The sequence below is a fragment of the Phoca vitulina genome, unplaced genomic scaffold, assembly GCF_004348235.1.
Source record: "Phoca vitulina isolate PV1807 unplaced genomic scaffold, GSC_HSeal_1.0 scaffold5, whole genome shotgun sequence".
NCBI lineage: Eukaryota > Metazoa > Chordata > Mammalia > Carnivora > Phocidae > Phoca > Phoca vitulina.
Genome location: NW_022589708.1, coordinates 78,618,914 through 78,638,512, shown reverse-complemented (window position 1 = coordinate 78,638,512; position 19,599 = coordinate 78,618,914). Strand labels below are relative to the sequence as shown.

Here is a 19,599-nt window from a genome sequence, read left to right as displayed (position 1 = left end):
TTAGGACCTTAGAGTTATCTTGGAGTTGGAGGGGAGGTGATGCATTTTAAAGAGGGAAGTAATGTGATTAGATACGTGTTTTCTTTAGGTCAAAGTGGATGGCTGTGTAAGGAGTGGATTGAGGTCAACTTGTCCCAAGTAGTAGGGCTGTCATTTAAACCCTGATTTAATCTAACTCCAAAGCTGGTAGCTGTACCATCAATTTGAGTAGGAGTGAGGCTATCTGTCTTTGAAGTCATCAGGTGAAGAGAAGGAAGAGTCTAAAAGGAAATGAGAAAAACATTCAGTTATTTCCTAGTCTTTAATTTCTTCAAATTTTGTTTTCTTAGATATTTGTAACAGTCTTTTGAAATCCTGGTCATGATTACTTATTTTAGAAAAAAAAATCCATTTCCTTTTAAGAGGAAAAACAGGATGAATACAATTCTTTTTTACTCTGTCTTTAGAAACCTAATTGTTCACACACAAGGTCAAAAATTGCCTCATGGGTACTAAATTTGCAAGCCTAAATTTCTAATCCTTAGGGTACTAAGCCACAGTATAAAATTATGGCAAAGATAATGATAATGTTTAAAATAGAATGCAGTGGTCTTTAGCCAAACAGGTTAAGTGTTCACATAAAATCTAAATAAGGCATGAACTAGATTGAAGGACTCTTAAATTTAAATTTTCTAATATGCATCTGATAGATAATGAAGGAAAGTGTATATATGCTATTGTCAATAATAAAGATCTAATCAAAGGTCAAAAAGTATTTGAAAAAAACTTGAACGATACTATAGATATATAACTTTATAAAACTGATCATCACAGATTGTTTCTATTTGATCTCTGATTTCATATAATTCATTTCTTTTATAGGCCTACACAAGTGAAATGGCAGCTGATGGTAGCTAGTTGTTTTAGAAGAAGTGGTAAATGCTTTAATTTTATTCATTTTTTATATATTTTGCTTCTTTATGTCTTTTAGGTAATTATGCACAGAACTGTTTTCCAACTGCATATTTGTTTATTAAAACATTAGCTTTTGATTACTACACATATTGAAGCATTATATGAGAAACATAATAATTACTACATACAGAAAAAAGTTATGCTTACAAAGTGGGTCACCATTATTAAGAAGAAAGTCATTATTTTTCAAAGTTAACATGTAATCATTTTGACAAGTTAGTCACAGAAAAATAGACATTTTATACATATTAGTTTACATTTCCATTTTCTGTTCACCTAATTCTAAACATCCTTGTATGCTCGGCCAAACTTATGAGACTGTCTCACACCTGAGAAGCCTGAAGAAGGCCCTGAACTGGAACAACTGGGGCTGTGTTTTCTATACCAAATACCACTAGGTATCTCTGTGTTTTCGGGAACTGTTTTTATTCCATCCTGTACTGCTGACACTTGTCCTGAAGCATGGAGCATGGAGATGTTAGTATTGTTGGACTAACTGTGAAGTGAATGATACTCTTAAGACTCATCAGAGGGCGCCTGGGTGGCTCAGTCGTTAAGCGTCTGCCTTCGGCTCAGGTCATGATCCTGGGGTCCTGGGATCGAGGCCCGCATTGGGCTCCCTGCTCAGCGGGAAGCCTGCTTCTCCCTGTCCCACTCCCCCGGCTTGTGTTCCCTCTCTCGCTATCTCTCTCTCTCTCAAATAAATAAATTTAAAAAATCTTTAAAAAAAAAAAAAAAAAAGACTCTCATCAGAGATTAAGCAAGGAGATAAATGTTAATAGATTTGTAATCCCTCTTGTAGAGCCTACAAATGATCCAGGAAAAAAATGCCTCAATCCAAAGGGAGCACAAATGTGACAGTGTTAACAGTGTTCTCATCCTGTTTTGTAGGTCTCTTTCTTGACCTCTGTGAGCTCCTTCAGAATGGCATCAGAATATATACACAGGAGTCCTCAAATCATTTAGATATTGATCTTTGCTGTTACTGTAGTTGCTATGAAATCTGTAACATCACTGTACTGTATGTACATGTTACCGGTATCAGACTGAGTTCTGAGTTACCAGTGTTCATTACAGTGGCAGTCATAGGTAAGGCATACATACATATGAGGTGTTCGGAGTGATTTAAGACAGAACCTCCCTTGTGTTACGGAAGTACAGATTAGAAGAAGAGAAGCGGACGTTAGTGAGAGCCACTGGATGCTGGGTACTTCCTGTCTCAGTTGTATCCAGTTCTCACCACAGCTCTTGGAGGGTCAGCATGGCTGGCCCTTGTGTAGAGTGGGGCCCAGACAGATTCATTCCTTGTGTACTGAGATTTTAGCAAAGATCCAAAATTCATTTTTCCCTGTTCTTTACTGCTATGAAGCAGTATTGTATTATATTTATTGTATTATAAAACAAAATGCTTTCTGTAAACTTTTTAATGTTTCAAAATAAAAACTACTGGAAAAGGTTATTTTTCATCTTTTCCCAACTAAGTGAATGATACTGAAATTAATGTTAGCTTATCACTTAAATTATTTTTAAATTTGTCAGTTCTAATAAAATAATCTTTAAGTTTTAGAAATTGAATAGAACTTAATTTTTGACACTAACGTATTTATTTTAAGAACTAAACTAAGTTTCTTTTTTTTTTTAAGATTTTATTTATTTATTTGACAGACAGAGAGCAGGAGAGCATAGGCAGGGGGAGAGGGAGAGGGAGAAGCAGGCCCCCTGCTGAGCAGGGAGCCCGATGTGGGACTCAGTCCCAGGACCCTGGGATCATGACCTGAGCCGAAGGCAGTCGCTTAACTGACTGAGCCACCCAGGCGCCCCACGGACTAAACTAAGTTTCAGTCATCACCCATTTACTTCTGCTCTACCCCTTTTTCAAATTTCTTGTATCTGTACATTTTCTTCCAGAAGTTATATTAAGAATGGTTTATATATGCTTGTGGCAAACATGAAAGTCTTCTTACTAAACCAATAAATGGTACCAGTGTCTTGAATTAAAATTACCACTTTGCTGAATCTTATTAATTTTTATAATCTGCTAGTGTGGTTTTCTCTCTTTTTTTATTTACAGGTAACTACCAAAAAGCGTTAGATACTTATAAGGATATTCACAGAAAATTTCCAGAAAATGTTGAATGTGAGTTTACATCTTATAACTTTTAAGCTATAGGTTCTCACATTTTATGTCATTAAGTATGATAACTACATTTGCTACAGTAATTGCATATATAGCTACCAGCCTATAGTTTGTGATACATGATTACACATGTGGTTATAGGATCAGAAAATTTGACTATGCAAGTACATTGTATAGAATTTAATTTTTGATAGATTTAAGTATACCACTGTGTTCTCTTTAGTAGTAAACCGATGTATAATTCAAAGTTTTGTGAAATTTGAAGAATTTTGGTTTATTACTGATTTTTTAAAGTTCATAAACTGATGTTTTATAGAAAATGCATTTTTTAAAATTTATTTATTATTTATTTGAGAAAAAGAGGGCACAAGGGGTGCCTAGGTGGCTCAGTCGTTAAGCGTCTGCCTTTGGCTCAGGTCATGATCCCAGGGTCTGGGGATTGAGCCCTGCATTGGGCTCCCTGCTAAGCAGGGAGCCTGCTTCTCCTTCTCCCACTCCCCCTGCTTGTGTTCCCTCTCTCACTCTCTCCCTGTCAAATAAATAAATAAAATCTTAAAAAAGAAAAGAAAGGGCACAAGCTAGGGGAGGGGTAAAGGGAAAGGGAGAAGCAGGCTCCCTGCTCAGTAGGGAGCCCAATGTGGGGCTGGATCCCAGGGTCCCCAGATCATGACCTGAGCCGAAGGCAGACACCCAACGAACTGAGCCACCAGGCAGCCCAGAAAAGGCATTTTTAACTCTCCACTTAGTATGCAACTTTCTGAGGTTGAAAAATACTTTTAGAGTTTATGAAAATAGAACAATCATCGTGCTCATATGGATAGCAAATGAATTTTAATGTTACTTTAAGTTTAAAACATTATGTTGGTATTGGGCTTATTTCCCTTTTGTGAAGCTAGCTTTGTAGAAAATACTCATTTATTCCCCATCTTGTTGCATAATGGGTTATTACTTAAAGTAATAATGTGAAGATTACAGGACTACCAACAACAAAATCATGACCAAGAAAAATACAAAATAACCATATTCACATGCCACATACTCTCATGTATTTGGCCCTGAATAGCCTTGCAGCTAAAGGAAAGGGAGAAAATGTCATCAGTTATATAATCTTTTCTGTTTATGAGGAAACAAAGTAATTCCTTGGGAAGAAGAAAACATTTCTAACTTTTCATTTATGTTGCGAAACCAAGAGATATATATTAGATAAGATCAATTAAAGTTATAGCAGCTCCTTGCTTTCATGACATCCCCACAGCAAATAAAATGTTTGAAAGACCTTAATTTTTTCCTTCAGTGACAATGAACACTAAACAATGCATTTCAGTTCAGTAAGACAAATCTTTCCTATGCCAAGTTTTCCAGTGGCCCAGCCTGATCCGGGAATGAGATGTACTGCATGTTCCTTCATTAATATTTTTCTCCATTTGGCTTTTGTGAAAGGTCAACAGCAGAGAGCTCAGAATTACGGACTTTGGTAGCAGCTTAGGAGCAAAAACTTTTCTAATGCTGATTTAGAAGCCGATTTGTTAATTTACAGCAGTAGTTTGCAAATGCCATCAGGAAACAGGCTATGTGGGAATTACTTATAAAACTTAAAAAGCACAAATTTCTAGCCCGACCTACAGAGATTCTCATTTAGGTTTGCAGTGGACACAGATATCTTTCATTTCCTATTTCTTTTTTTTTTTTTAAGATGTTTACTTATTTATTTGAGAGAGAGAGCGTGCGCGCATAAGTGGAGGGGAGGGGCAGAGGGAGAGGGAGAAGCAGAATCCCTGGCTGAGCTGGGAGCCCGATGCAGGCCCAATCCCAGGACCCCAGATTATGACCCAACCCGGAAGTCAGACGCTTAACAAACTGAGCCACCCAGGCGTCCCTCCTATTTCTTTTTTAAAGGTTTTTTATGTGATTCTTAATCTCAGTCACTTTAGGAAACTGGTGATTTAGAGATTAAATGAGAGGTAACAATAATATCTTTTGTAAAAATGAAGCAACCCAAAGTCTGCTAGGCAAACGTTTCCCCACCTTGGCACCACTGACATTTGGGATGAGATAATTCTGTATTGTGGGCGGCCATCCTACGGATTATAGAATGTTTTAGCAGCATCCCTGGCTTCTACCCAGCAGATGCTCCTAGCACTTCCACCTCCTCATTATGAAAAACAGAAATGTCCCCAGACATTGCCAAATTGCATTGACAGAATTTTGCTGATTAAGAACCCCCGCGGTGGCTATAGTTCCTCTGCACTGGACCAGTAAAGGGAGAATCTCCACGCAAGTCCAAATTTCTTTCTTTATTGAGAGTTTAAGATTCACTCTAAGGGGCACCAGGCCAGCTCACTTGGTGGAGCATGTGACTATTGATCTCAGGGGTGTGAGTTTAAGCCCTGTGTTGGGTGTAGAGATTACTTATAAATAAAATATTTTTTTAAAGATTTTATTTATTTATTTGACAGAGAGAGACACAGCAAGAGAGGGAACACAAGCAGGGGGAGTGGGAGAGAGAGAAGCAGGCTTCCTGCTGAGCAGGGTGCCCGATGCGGGGCTCGATCCCAGTACCCTGGGACCATGACCCGAGCCGAAGGCAGAGGCTCAACGACTGAGCCACCCAGGCGCCCTAAACAAAATATTTTTTAAAGAAAACAGTCACTCTAAAAATTAAATGGATGATTATCTATGCCATAGGAAATGTTCAAGATGACTTCAGCCTGGATAATTTTCAAAACAAATTATAATTTGTCTACCTTAACTATAGCTATAGAAAAAACATTTGCACCCATGTAATATCTCATCTTGAGTAGAGTAGTTTTCTGATAAACCCAACGGGATAATTCATTCTTAAAATATATTCTTCAGTTAGCAAAAATTGACTTGCTCTATAGAGTTCAGATGACCTACTAAATTTTGGAGAACATCTACCAAAAACAATGATTTTTATTTTACTTTAAATATTCCTAAGCCACTCATTCTGAGGATAGGTAGGTAAGAGAAATAATTAAGTATTATTTGTACAATATATGTAAATTACTTCTTATTGTGAATTATTAAGATAAATGTATACATAGGCAATTTATATAGTGACATCTTAAATTATTTTAGTACCATTACTTTTACAATATGTTAGTGGTCATGAATTGCTGACTTATTCAAAAATTCTTGTGGAGTGATGCTACAGTGTTGGAATACAGCACTGTCCAAGCACTGTGGGTGTGGTGGAAAGTAAAACAGATGAAAACCCCTGGGAAGAGAAAGACAATAAACAAATATATACATCAGTAGTCATAAGTGGTGTAAAGGTAAAGCAGATAAGGACATAAAGAGTATGGGAAGGGCTCTAAGTAGATGGTGTGGTCTCACCTGAGGGCAGGGCAGGTGGAGAGAGTCTGTCCCTTTAGGTCCCCTTTCAAGGAGGTCCGTTTTCATAGGGCCAGAGGATACAAACTGTCATTAATTTTTAATAGAAACAACCACTATTTGTGTCATTCCTACTTGTGTCCCAAAAGACTGAGTTCATTGATTTGTTATATTTTCAACATTGTGCATTAATATTTTTCTAAAACTATTTTTTACAATAGGTCTGCGTTTCTTGGTTCGTCTCTGCACAGATATTGGATTAAAAGAAGTTCAAGAATATGCAACAAAACTCAAGAGATTGGAAAAAATGAAAGAAATAAGGGAACAGGTATCTCATATGGCCCCAAAACTGCTGTCTGTTAATTTTCAAAATGTCAGCCTTCTGTAGCTCAACTGAGTGATTCTGAGGGCTTCTCTCAGTAAAATAAAGTTGAAATTTTTTTCTGCCGTGGCACAAAAGGAAGAATAACTAAAATTCTAGTTTGAAGATAAAATTCTGTCAAGAACCAATTAATAGGAGAAAGTGCATCAGAGTCAACATACTTTCATGGATGGTTACTCATAGACAAATCACTGTAACTTTCCCCGATACAAAATAACTTACAGGTTAATTTATGCAATTAATTTCAATTGGAGTGTACTGTGGCCCATGGAAGCTAAGCTAAGGACTATATAATAATAGTACGTTTTCTTTAAGGTGTTTCATTATGTAGTGGAACATGGCTATGAGAATAATATTAATATACATGGAAGCATTTTATTTCTTTGTTTCATGCAATATGTGGAATAACAGTGTTCTTATTTTTACTTCTTTTTTTTTTTTAAGATTTTATTTATTTATTTGACAGAGAGAGAGAGAGCGAGAGCAGGAACACAAGCAGGGGGAGTGGAAGAGGGAGAAGCAGGCTTCCCACCAAGCAGGGAGCCTGATTTGGGGCTGGATCCCAGGACCCTGGGATCATGACCTGAGCCGAAGGCAGACGCTTAACAGACTGAGCCACCCAGGTGCCCCATTATTTTTACTTCTTTAAGAGAATAATCTCTCCTAAGTTTGAGCGTAGAATATTTAAAAATTTAACATGATTTTTGAGTATCTGCCTTTCATAGAAAGAAAATATATTCTTTAAGGTTAGACTTTTTCAAGAAATTAATTATCTTGGATAATTAAATCTAAATTCCATATTTGCTTTCAAAATGTGGTTTTCTTGTTTTTGCTTTGAAGATGTGATCTGATTGTTTTATTCTCTTTTTAAAGTATCAGTTGTTTAAGCATTATGAGCATGACATAGATTTTTACCTTAAAAATCCTATAAAATATCAAGTTGGTATTAAAATGCCATGGTAGGGTATATAGTTTAAAACTTGCTGTGAAGACCAATTTACTACCATGTACCAATTGCTAAATTAGGTAACCTGTGTGAAAGCTTTGTAAAATTAAATGTGTATAAATCAAAGTTCAAGTTATCATAATTGTCCTCATAATCACTATTAAATGTGTTTCAATAAGAAGAATCAAAAATAATTATATATTTCACACCAAGAACATTGTTTGGAGCTTAAAATTAGTTGTTATGTTAAGTTATAGTATAGAACCACAGAAAGAGTCAAAGTCTTTAAGACTCCTAAGTTCAGTCATCAGTAGGTTAAGTTTATACTGAACAGAGAACACGCAACTAATACAAATTATGGATCATGCATAATACACTTCTCACAACTTACAACCTTAAACAGGAAAATTGGCATATGCATTACCATCCTTGATTTAGTAGACTTCCAGTGTGGCCCCCTTTTACACAATAAGTAGCAGCCCTTCCAACTCCCTGGGACTTGCCTTGCAGCCAGCTCACAAGGGTTGGTAACTCTAGCTGTAAGAAATCTGATTCTGAGGAGTCCCTGGGAAATGAACTTTAAGGGCAAAGACCAAATATGCCCCCTTTAAAGAGATGCAGAGTTGCTTTTGTACAATTTTCTTTTCTCTTGATTTCTCCATGTTTAGTTGTATCTGGGTTGAGCCATTATAGATACCGTGCTCTGGTTCTGGTCTTTGAGGTACTTTACATCTTTACATTGGCTTCCTCTCTCCCTTTGCCTTTCCTCTTACCTCATCCTCTTTCCTCTATGCACTCTCTCTCTGGGGTGTTAAACTCTTCCTCTGGCTGACTGCTTGTGGACTGTTGGATCTTACTGTTAAGAATGATTATGTAGGGGCATGTGGGTGGCTCAGTCAGTTGAGCATCTATGTGCCTTCGGCTCAGGTCATGATCTCAGGGTCCTGGGATCCAGCCCCGTGCCGGGCTCCCTGCTCAGTGGGGAGTCTGCTTCTCCCTCTCCTTCTGCCCCTCCCCCCTGCTCGTGTGCACGCGCCTGTGCGCACTCCCTCTCTCAAATAAATAAAATCTTTTTAAAAAAAGAATGAATATGTAAATGTCATTGAGACTGATTTTTCTTTCTAGTTTGTACTCGGCCTTTTGATTCCTCTTCCATCAAAATATTTATATATACATTGAATATAGTCAGTTTTTATCTGTTTCTCTCATAGACCTGACATCCTTCCACTGTCTTCGCTAAAATAATTCCCAATGACTTAATTAAGAGTACTTTAGTAAACTCATTCAAGTTACGATTGATGCATTTAGATTAGATTCAGTGTTTCTCTTACTTATTTACTCCAGTTATTAAAGTCTCACAGTGTTTGAGCAGTGCCTCTTTTGGCAATATTTTATCACTGCCCTCATTGTAGTCTGTATAAAACCTAAGGACACTTAGATATCTTCTCTCATAGCTTCTCCTTAATGTCTTCCCTCAAATGTTACTGCTTAATTGTTCTTTAGAGTCAGAGTCACAGTCCTCATCCACAAAGCACTCTCTCTGCAGCGCCCTTGAAATCAATTTCTCTATTCTTTGGTACTCTTCATTAAATCTTAAACAAAAGGAACATGTTCTTGATATTTTCTCACTTATGTTTTGTTTATAAATACAGTGTGGAAGAGAAAAAATAGTGGAAAAGAAAGGTCCTAGGGAGAAGAGACTTAGAAAGAATTCTCACTCTCTAAGAGCTAATTTATCTTTTAATTGTTGCATGTCCCATTCGGTTTGTGTTTCTGAGATTGTGAGCCCATGGGGCAGAGCATTCTATTTCCTGGCTTGCATAGTGCATAAAGCACTATTAGTTATGAAACAAAGTATAATAAATAAACTTCTGAACTAAGGACACTCTTCTTTTCTAATTTGGACTTGTTGCTTTTTCTGTGTCTCTTGTTTAGAATCTGTCTTAATGTAGAAACTTAACATTTTTCTATATAATTAGAATTTCTTCATATAATCATTGTTAATGCCTGCATAATACACTATTGTACAGATATGTCTTGATTTCTTTAAGCATTTTCACACTGTTAGACAGTCAAATATCTTTTTTAGAGCTGGTAACTCTCTACAATCAGTCTAATTTTGGTGTTTCTTGCTGAAGAAGAACACTTCCATATTGTGAACTTGAGAACGTTTGTGAAATGGGCATGTAATTGAAAGCAGGGATATCATAGATAATCACATCAAACTCTTACCTAGAGCTGTTGAAAGGAGTACAAAGTTGACCCCCAGTCTTTATGCTTTCCTCTCCTCTGGAAGTGCTAATAACGGTGGAAGTTTGGCAGCAGGAAGAAAAAGAAGTGAAGGTTCTGGATGAATGTTCGTGAATAATGTTAGCACTCTTCATGGTTCTGGTTACAGTTTTCCCTTTAATTCCACTTGAGTACATCTGCCTAACTAGACCTTAATAATAGCAACAGCTAACATTTACTGAGTGCATGATAGGTACAGGCACTGTTCTAAGTAAGCACTTTATATTTATTAACTAATTTAATCATCACAATAGTCCTATGAAGTTGGCTATGGTTTTATTATTTTTTTTAATAAATGAGAAAACTGGGGCCCATGGTGGCTAAGTAACTTCCTCCAGGTCACATACCTATTGGGGGTAGACCTAGGCTTCAGATCCAGGCAGGCTGGCTCCTAAGTCTATGTTCCTAACTACTGTGCCTTACTACCTTATGAATAGTGGGGGAAAGGATGATGAAAATAATTATTTTCAGTTGATGTATAGTCCTTACTTATTCTGCACTCAGAAAAGTTGGTAACTCATACCATGAATTAAATTAAAATGTATCTTGCCATCAGCTCACCAAAATTTGATTAGGCGTTAGGTTCTCAGAATAGTGCTATTCAGGGATGCTCTGTGGGCCAGTAGAGCCTCAGAATCACCTGGGCACGTCTTAGAATTACAAAGTCTTGGGCCCCACCCCAGGCCTACCCAAACCCTACCCTAGAGTTAAATTCAAGAATCTGTGTATGTGGTTTTTTTTTTTTAAGATTTTATTCATTTATTAGAGAGAGAGTGTGTGCACCAGTGGAGGGGAGAGGCAGAGGGAGAGGGAGAAGCAGGCTCCCTGATGAGCAGAGAGCCCGATTCAGGGCTGGATCCCTGTGTCCCGGGATCCTAACCTGAGCTGAAGGCAGACACCCAACCAACTGAGCCACCCAGGCGCCCCTGTGTATGTGTTTTTTTAAACAAGTTCTCCAGGTATTTTTCTATTCACTAAAGTTTGAGAAGCACTTGTCTAGAGTTTATGCTCCTACAGGGTCATCGTACAAATGATCAAATACCAGCTCAGGATATGGACTCTGACTTGGAGAGTGGGGGGCAGAAAGTAGATGTAAAATAAATCAGGCCATGGATTTTAAAAAATTGTTTAAAAATGGAAACAGATTTATGTAGACCTAAGAAAGAAAGATAAATTGATTCAGGTTTATGTGAGTCAGGATAGTGTAGCTCCCTGAGCCCCTAACTCCTACTTTAAAGTGTTAAAGCCAGAAATTTATTTAGACTGATTTTTCAGAGAACCTGTTTCTCTTCCTGGAACTATTATGGAAAAAGAAGACTGTTCTCCCCTTCATGCTTGGGGGACCTACATTCCTGAGGAAGAAGAAAATTTTACACATGTGTATTCATTAGTGCCATCAGTAAGCAGTTCCAGGCACAGGCCATTTGGCCAGACAAGAAAGACCACCTCGGCCGTGTCTGGCTTCTGTGGGCCTGGAGCAATGTGCACTGGCCCCCAGCACTGTGGGCCTCTTAGCAACACTTTTTAAAGAGATGCTTTTTATTCTTCACTGAACACAGAAAAGTTAGCTGCAAGGCATTCTGTCAAACTTGACCATAGTCTGGAAAAGAACAAAATGGGAAGAGCAGGAATTAAAGACTGAGTAATCTAAATATGAAAAGGAAGAGAAACATTTCAGCCAAAATACCAAAGAGGGTTAGAGAACAAAGTACAAAAGATTCAGTATGGTGAAATTTGTTGATTTTCAGCAGCAAATAGGTGTTCAGTTGGAAGGGGATAAAAAACCCCTCATTCTCTGGGCGCCTGAGTGGCTCAGTCAAGTGTCTGACTCTTGATTCTGGCTCAGGTCATGATCTCAGGGTTGTGAGATTAAGCCCTGCATCCTGCTCCACACTGGGCATGGAGCCTGTTTAAGATTCCCTCTCTCTTAAGATTCTCCCTTGGCCCCTCCTACCTCTCCCTCTACTCTCCCCCGCCCCAAAAAAACCCAAAACAAAACCCCACATTCTCTGCCCACAGGAGAGTAGTTGAAGGAACACATCCAAGGGGTGCAGGCTGCCTTTTATTCACAAAGTAGGAGGGGCAGTCATTTTCCAAAGATGAAAAGGACAGAATGTGGTATATTAATAACATGGTTGCTCTGTGGGGCCTGGGGGCGGAAGCTGAACCAGCAGTGAGGAGGCGCCTGGAGGCTGGCACGGTCGTGTGCTTATGTGATATGTGTCCAGCAGGGCACGGTGTCCTGGGAATAGGAGAGGAAGAAGAGAAGTCATTGAATCAAGCCAGGTTTTAGGTTTCTTGTGAGTGGAGCAGAAAGACAAGCGGGCAAGCAAGGGGCCTGGAGGTCCTGAAGAAGATATACTTAGAGTGGTGGGGTGATCGTAGGCTGGAAATAAAGTGAGGATTTAAGGGAATTAATTAGGAAAAGATGGACGAGAGCCAAAGGATTGGGAAATTCTAGATGAGAGCAAGGAATCGGTGCAATGGGGTGAAATATGTAGTGATGGTGGAAAGTGCTTACTTTCCTAAATTGTCCCATTATAAACGTATGGTTACTAAAGCAGGATCCAAGATCTTGTCTCACATTTGATTTGAAAAAATTTCAAGTTACATGGGCATTTGTCTTTATAAGTTTATTTTAGCATTGTGTAGGTCTTTTAGATAATGCTAGAAATAATCCGTGGAGAGATGAAAAACAAGTTTTGAAATAAAATCTGATTACAGACATTAAAATTTTTATTTTGTTACATCATCATTTTTAGATTTTCAAAAGAGAAGGGGCAAAGGGGAGAAATGGGGTTTCAAGGGAGGTTTCTTTTTTAACAGAAAAAAATGTGAGCATGTTTACATGTATTTAAAAGTCCTGAGTTTTGGGGCGCCTGGGTGGCTCAGTCGTTAAGCGTCTGCCTTCCGCTCAGGTCGTGATCCCAGGGTCCTGGGATCGAGCCCCGCATCGGGCTCCCTGCTCAGCGGGAAGCCTGCTTCTCCCTCTCGCCCTCTCCCTGCTTGTGTTCCCTCTCTCGCTGTCTCTCTCTGTAAAAAAAAAAAAAAGTCCTGAGTTTTAGGAGAGTGTTCCATTTTACAGAAATGAGTCTTGAATTACTGAAAGGAAATTTTTTTCTTCCTAGCAGACCACAATGTCAATAACCCCACCCATGACCTGATAATTTATAAATATCGGGGGAGTTGTCAGGGTTGAGAGAATAGTAGTTTGTTCTTTGAATTAAATATGAAATTGTGTTTATATTTTTGAAGATCTAAATAAGGTACCAACCTATGTTTAAAATTTTTAGTCAGTTGTGGAGTAAATATTTATCAAAAGCTGTCTGACTGGTCACTGACTGCCCTGTCTCTGTAAACACAGCTTTAGACATAAGAGAATCTGGCAGATTTGGTGTCAATACAAAAAGTAACATTTAAGCAAAACACAGAATAACCATAAATTGCTTCAATAAACCTAAGAATGTCACAGCTTGAAGATATTTCTTATGTTTTAAGGGTGAGCTTGTACCTAAGAAAGTGGACTACTGAACAGATCTTAGGTGTTTTGTGAGATTTTAATCGTGCTTTTATTGTAGAAGTTGAATTTCAAAACCCAGTTTACCTTTCCTTTCCCAAAATAGTTCAGGTCCAGCCATTACAGCATTACAGACAGAGTAGGACTAGCTCAGGAAATAGCCTTTCTGTGGATTCCCTAGTCCCCTGCTCCCCCCACCCCCCCCCCCCCCAGTTTAAGACCTGAACTTTCACATCAGGAGAATATTGGGTTTGTAAGCAAAGTCATGCTGCACCTGTAAGTGGAAGCGCCACCTGAGTATTTCATAAGGCCTGAGGACCCTGGTAGCGGGCAGAACGCTTTACATACACAACAACCTCGTCTTTTCTCCCATAAAGTCAACTCTCGGGTAAGGAGCAGTTCAAACCCAGCTTTTAGGGGAGTAGGAGCAGTGAATCTTAAGGGCTACACAGTAACGTTAATTTAAAAAATCAGCATTGAGTTATATTCAACTTTGAGGAACTATCATTTATTCTTTTAAACTCATCTTCTTGTTCTAGCGCATAAAGTCTGGCAGAGACAGCAGTGGGGGCTCCCGCAGCAGAAGAGAGGGGAGTGCCGGCAGTGGTGAGTAGTTCCCGTTTCCTCGAAATACTGGATTTGACAGATGGGCAGTACATGGGCTTCTAGGAACATCTTGAATAATCCAAAAAAAAAAATGCCCCCTTGTTTGTTTGCTTGCTCTATACACAGTAAAACCTCACTTATTCTAATTAATTTTGTAAGCAGTCGGCTATGTAAATGACTATTAATGTTAGTGGATTTTACTTCTTAAATAACCACACCTGTTTCTGCTAAGTGATTATTAAATAAGTTCATGCTGGATAGAAGAATACAGATGTCTATACTAATGCAGTTTTACTGTGTTACATTTTTTAAATACGTTTTAAGGCAGTACCTTGAGAAGTAAGATGATCTTATAGAATGCTGGCAGTCCTGAGTCTTTACACTTTTCTTGTAGAAATAGTGCAAGTCTTGGAATTAGGAGACATGGTTCATGACAGCCTTCTATCTTTGGACTAACCATGTATATGCTGTAGGCTTTAGGTGATTTCTAAATTTGTTTGCATCTCTCAGTTCCTTGACTTTGATTGCTTGTCATGCCATTACTTAATAAGAAGATTAAGTTTTCCTTCCCTCTTCCTCATCAACAAAATCTGCCTTCTCTGTCTACGTCAGGGGGCAGTGTAAGTTAAACTTCACAGAAATTTGGTGGCTTTAAAGAAACTAATTGGAAAAATAAATGCCAAATTGGGATCTAGAACTACATATATATTCTCTCATATCCATACTTCGCACTCTCATGCATACGTGATCCAAGTCCGTGCAACTGCCCAACTTCATTCTCCCATCCCTTTGTGATCTAGGAGTCAGGACAAAGACAGATGGGACCCTTAGTTCAGTTAGGTCTTTCATTCATTCACAAACATTTATTAGATGCATACCAGCTGCCAGATAAATACTGTGCCGAGGACATGGGGATGAGTAAGACATGGTCCCTGTGCCCAGGGACATTACCATCTAGTTGGAAAGACACACGAGTTTCAGGTGCTGCCGAGACTGCTGCTATGCTGGAGAAATGCACGTGGGTGTTCTAACTTTCCTGGGGATAGAAACTGTAGCTGGGCCAAAGAGTCTTTCCAGAGTTCTGAGCTCTGCTTTGCCAGATAGATTCAAGCAGTTATGGTCATCAGTGGCATCTAGTTCTAGCAAGACAATTTGATTCTCTAAGAATCAGTCCACCTTCTCCAGCTGAACCTCACAGTCCTCGCCTGTTTACACTTAGGTCACAGGCGTCGTTACTCAGAGCTTCAGAAATTAGTAGAAGCAGCTTTCAGCTTGAGGCCCAGGGGTGCTAAGGGCAGTCTACCACATCAGGGAGTAACCATTTACTATCTGGTCAGCCCTCCATGGTAATGATGGGTGTTGACCTCTCCATAGTGTCCCCTGACCCTCAGATGTCACCTCAGTTCTGTTACCCTGGCCCCATTCCTGCTTTCATGTGTTCACTTAACCCTCTGGGGTTGGATTTAACTGAGTCTTGGGTCTGAGAGATCTGTCCCAACAGTTCTCATACGCTGGAGAACTACAGGCCTGCAGCCTCTTATCCAAAGCCTGTGGGACCAAGTGTGTTGTGGAATTCAGCATTTTTTGGAGTTTAGAAAAGTATTATAGTGCATTAGCCATATATAATACCCATGGGGAGCATCTCAGTCAAATACAGCTATTACTGGGCGCCTGGGTGGCTCAGTTGGTTAAGCGACTGCCTTCGGCTCAGGTCATGATCCTGGAGTCCCGGGATCGAGTCCCGCATCGGGCTCCCTGCTCAGCAGGGAGTCTGCTTCTCCCTCTCCCGCTCCCCCCTCTTGTGCTCTTTCTCTCTCGCACTCTCTCTCTCAAATAAATAAATAAATAAAATCTTTAAAAAAAAAAAAAATACAGCTATTACTGATTTGGCAAAATATGTGAATAATAACACTAAGGATAAATGATGGCTAAAAATAGCTTCAGGTCAGTCAGGCTTTATGCCCATGAAGTTTACCTATTGCCACCTGAAAACTTGGCTTTCAGGAGCTTTTGAATTTGGAATTGTAGATGAGGGATCATGGACCTGTATGTACCAAAAATGTCCCTAATGGCCAAGAGGTCAGCACACGAGGCTTTGTGCCCCAGTTAAGAGGAACTTAGGTTCACCAGACCAACTTGCTGCTCTTTGTTCATCCTTACTCTTAGGAAGCAAGCAGTCTGTGATACGAGCTTTTTTGAAATTGAGTGTCCCTTAAGGAGTAATTGTCTTGAGTAATCCCTAGGGAAGTATTACATATTTACCAAAATTCTAGGACCGATTCACCATCTTCTAAGTTTTCTATACTTCCCTCTAAAAATCTTAAGTTCAGAGTAACCAACCAGTTTCTCCCAGAAAAACCCCCAACAGCCTCTGTTAAGTTCTCAGAGCCTTCCCTGGATATTCGTAAACTTGCAAAATGTCACCAGTGTTAACCCCTAAACCTAAGCCTGAGTTACCCAGATATCTGGAATGTTGGAAAATCTGCTTCAGAAACATCAGGGCCAGGGCATTCTCTAAGAACCTTGAATAGGTTGGTGCTGAGCCAGAGCCCAGAGGACAGTGTCCACAGTCCCACCCCAAGAAATTATCCCAGTCAGACTAATGTCTGCCTCTAGAAACATCAGAAAGATCAAGGTGTGCCTCAGAGGCCACTGAGGTGCCAGATCCTTCAACATGGGAAGAGCGAGCGGTTCAGCACCCCCTCTCCCCCCAAGGTGACCTCTTCCTAATACTCCTTCAGTCATGCTATGTCTCAGAACAAAATGAAATGCCTTACCTGGGCCTGGGATGTCTACCATGGTCAGGGTTAGTTCAGTGAAGAAAAGACTCACACTGGAGAAAGGTGAGGCTGCCCCAGGTCTGATACCTGAGTGCAGGGAAGGAGAGGCCTTTCTGTTACAAATTCACCTCCTGGTCCTGGCCTTCCTCCACTGCTTTTCTCTTTTTTAATAAATTTTCTTTTCTCTCATCCAGTCCGTATCAGCTCAACACAAACAGTTCTAGTGCACACATAAGCTTTATTCTCACAGGAGGGAATTTTGGAGTAGAAATTCTGTGTTATTGAGGCATTTTTACAAGTTGGGTTTCATGTTGCTTGGTTCTTTTGGCACAAGTCTAGAGCATTAAATACTTCCTTTTCAGGGTTCTTGCTTTCTTTTTTTTCCCCCTACCATTTGCCTTTTTGTTCCTTATTTCCTGATCCCTTGAGTTACATGGCACCCCAGACTTCTTTATTTCCTTCCGCAGCCCACGTTGGAAGGCCTCTTTCGGTGACCTTGCTGATTCCATGCTGCCACTTTTTCAAGAATCATATTTTTGGCCTTTTTTTCTCCAGCTCTTGGCACAGTCCACAGTACAGGCTGTCCCAGCTTTGAAGTCTGAATAAACCATGCTGTGGATGCCTCTCTCGTCTTCTCTTCCCTTTCACCTCATGGGGCCCTCTCCGAGCACCCTGCGGCACCCTGTGGGCGCGCCCCCTCCTCCCCAGCAGTCTCCCTCCCACTCCACCGGCGCCAGGCACTATGTGCATAGTGGCCACTGACCTCTTTATTAGAGCTCAGTTAGGACTTCCCAGTACACACCCACATGTGACAGCCCCTGATCTTACCCATCATCCACCTCTACCTGTGAAACCTAGAGATGCACATTTATGTCTTTACATGGAAACATTTGGCACTTCTGTCTGGATTAGATCCACAGGTCAGATAGTGGAAAGGGATGATTTTCTAAATGCATCCAAAAGAGGCCAGCCTTAAGCTGTTAAAATAAATGCAGTGCCTACAACTAGATTTTTAAAGTATTGCCCAGGAGCGAGGACCATTGGGAACTTAAATATCAGATTAGTTTATATAAAATGAAATGCTTGAGGGCCCTTGAAAACTGTCCCTTTTTTTTTTTTTTTGTGGATCAAGCTAGTCCTACTACAGCCTTATTTTTGCTGTTAGTTTGTTTAATAAGCCTCAACTCCTGTCCTCTTCAGTGGTTCTCCAATTTTAGCATGTGGCAGAGTCACCTGGAAGGCTTGTGAAAACAGCCTGCTGAACTCCTAGTCCAGCATTTTTTTTTTTTTTAGATTTTATTTATTTATTTAACAGGGAGAGCAAGCAAGGTGAGCACAAGCAAGGGTGAGCACAAGAAGAGGAAGAAGGAGGCTCCCTGCTGAGCAGGGAGCCCATGTGGGCCTTGATCCCAGGACCCGGAATCATGACCTGAGTCGAAGGCAAACGTTTAACTGACTGAGCCACCCAGGTGCTCCTAGTCCCGTGTTTCTGAACCAGTCTGGGCCACGCCCAGGAATTTGCATTTCTGACAAGGCCCCAGCTGATTCTGATGGATCTTAAATGAGATATCACAAGAGTAAATGTGATACAGTGTGTATAGAAAGGTTGCTGCTGCTATTACCACCAAATTTAAATTCACAGTAGCGGCAGTCATCCAGCCTCTGGCCTCATGCCCTAGCTCTGTCACTCCCGAGTGTATTACCCTGGGAGGTGGTGTGAGCTTGAAACTAACTTAAAATTACATGCACAACTCATGGAAGGGGGCTCACTGCAATGCCTGGCACACTCGATGCTGAGTAGCTATTACTATTATTACTTGATACAAACTGCGTTAAAAAGCAATAACGTTTGGTTTAGAATATTGAATATCCATTCCAGGATTTTCAGTACTTTAGTTTGTTTTTGTAGAATTAACTTAAAATGAAGTGAACTTGTTTCAACTCCTTGAAGTAGAAATGCATTGCTCTTTTAAATGCCAAATTTCGGGTTAAGGTTTCAGCTGCTCAGTGCCAAAACATCAAACAATTCAGAAAAAAGTTAAGTCACACTGAAAGTCAGTTTCCACAAGGGGCGCTATATTCGACAAGTTCCAAGTCTCCATAGTCAGCATATGTATGGTCTGCATGGATAAGCCAGGTGAGAGGAGTAATCATATTCCTGCCTAGTGTGTTGGCTTGCATTAAAAGACAGGAAATCCGCAGAACACATCTGCTTCTCATGGGTATCTGTCCTCAGGAAACAAGAGTGCCTTCTTGTAAAGCATCTTACATCTTACATTTTAGCATGATGATTGCATTTTGTGACTTGAGTACTGTGTTATTAAGGTTTCATTTTAAAATTGTTTTTATTTACTCTGTGTGCTACTTAATAGTTTGCTGCATTTTTTAGTTTTTATTATGTCTTGGGTGCGAACTTTTCCTGTGACAGTGTTTCTCTTAGTTTTACACTAAAAATAATTGTATAATGAGAGTAGGGTAATATGACTCAGTGAACAGAAATTAACTTTACAGACAACTTTTTGAGGAACGTGTCTTTTATAAAATACATTGTAACCATGTTTTATTTTTAAAATTTGAAGTTTTGTTTTGAGGTTATAGTCCAAGGGTAAATTTTTTTTTTACTAGAATACCTTC

The 19,599-nt window shown here is 39.6% G+C and overlaps 1 protein-coding gene across 4 annotated transcripts in view; it reads left to right on the top strand.

The window, feature by feature from the left end:
- The window catches only part of IFT88 (intraflagellar transport 88), a 147,506-nt gene that overhangs the window by 104,958 nt on the left and 22,949 nt on the right, over window positions 1-19,599 (top strand). For all 4 annotated transcript variants that reach the window (XM_032403385.1, XM_032403381.1, XM_032403384.1 and 1 more), the window contains 4 exons: window positions 862-914; window positions 3,026-3,091; window positions 6,667-6,773; window positions 14,119-14,185. In XM_032403385.1, the coding sequence (XP_032259276.1) occupies window positions 862-914; window positions 3,026-3,091; window positions 6,667-6,773; window positions 14,119-14,185 (293 nt within the window). The remainder of the gene's footprint in view (window positions 1-861; window positions 915-3,025; window positions 3,092-6,666; window positions 6,774-14,118; window positions 14,186-19,599) is intronic.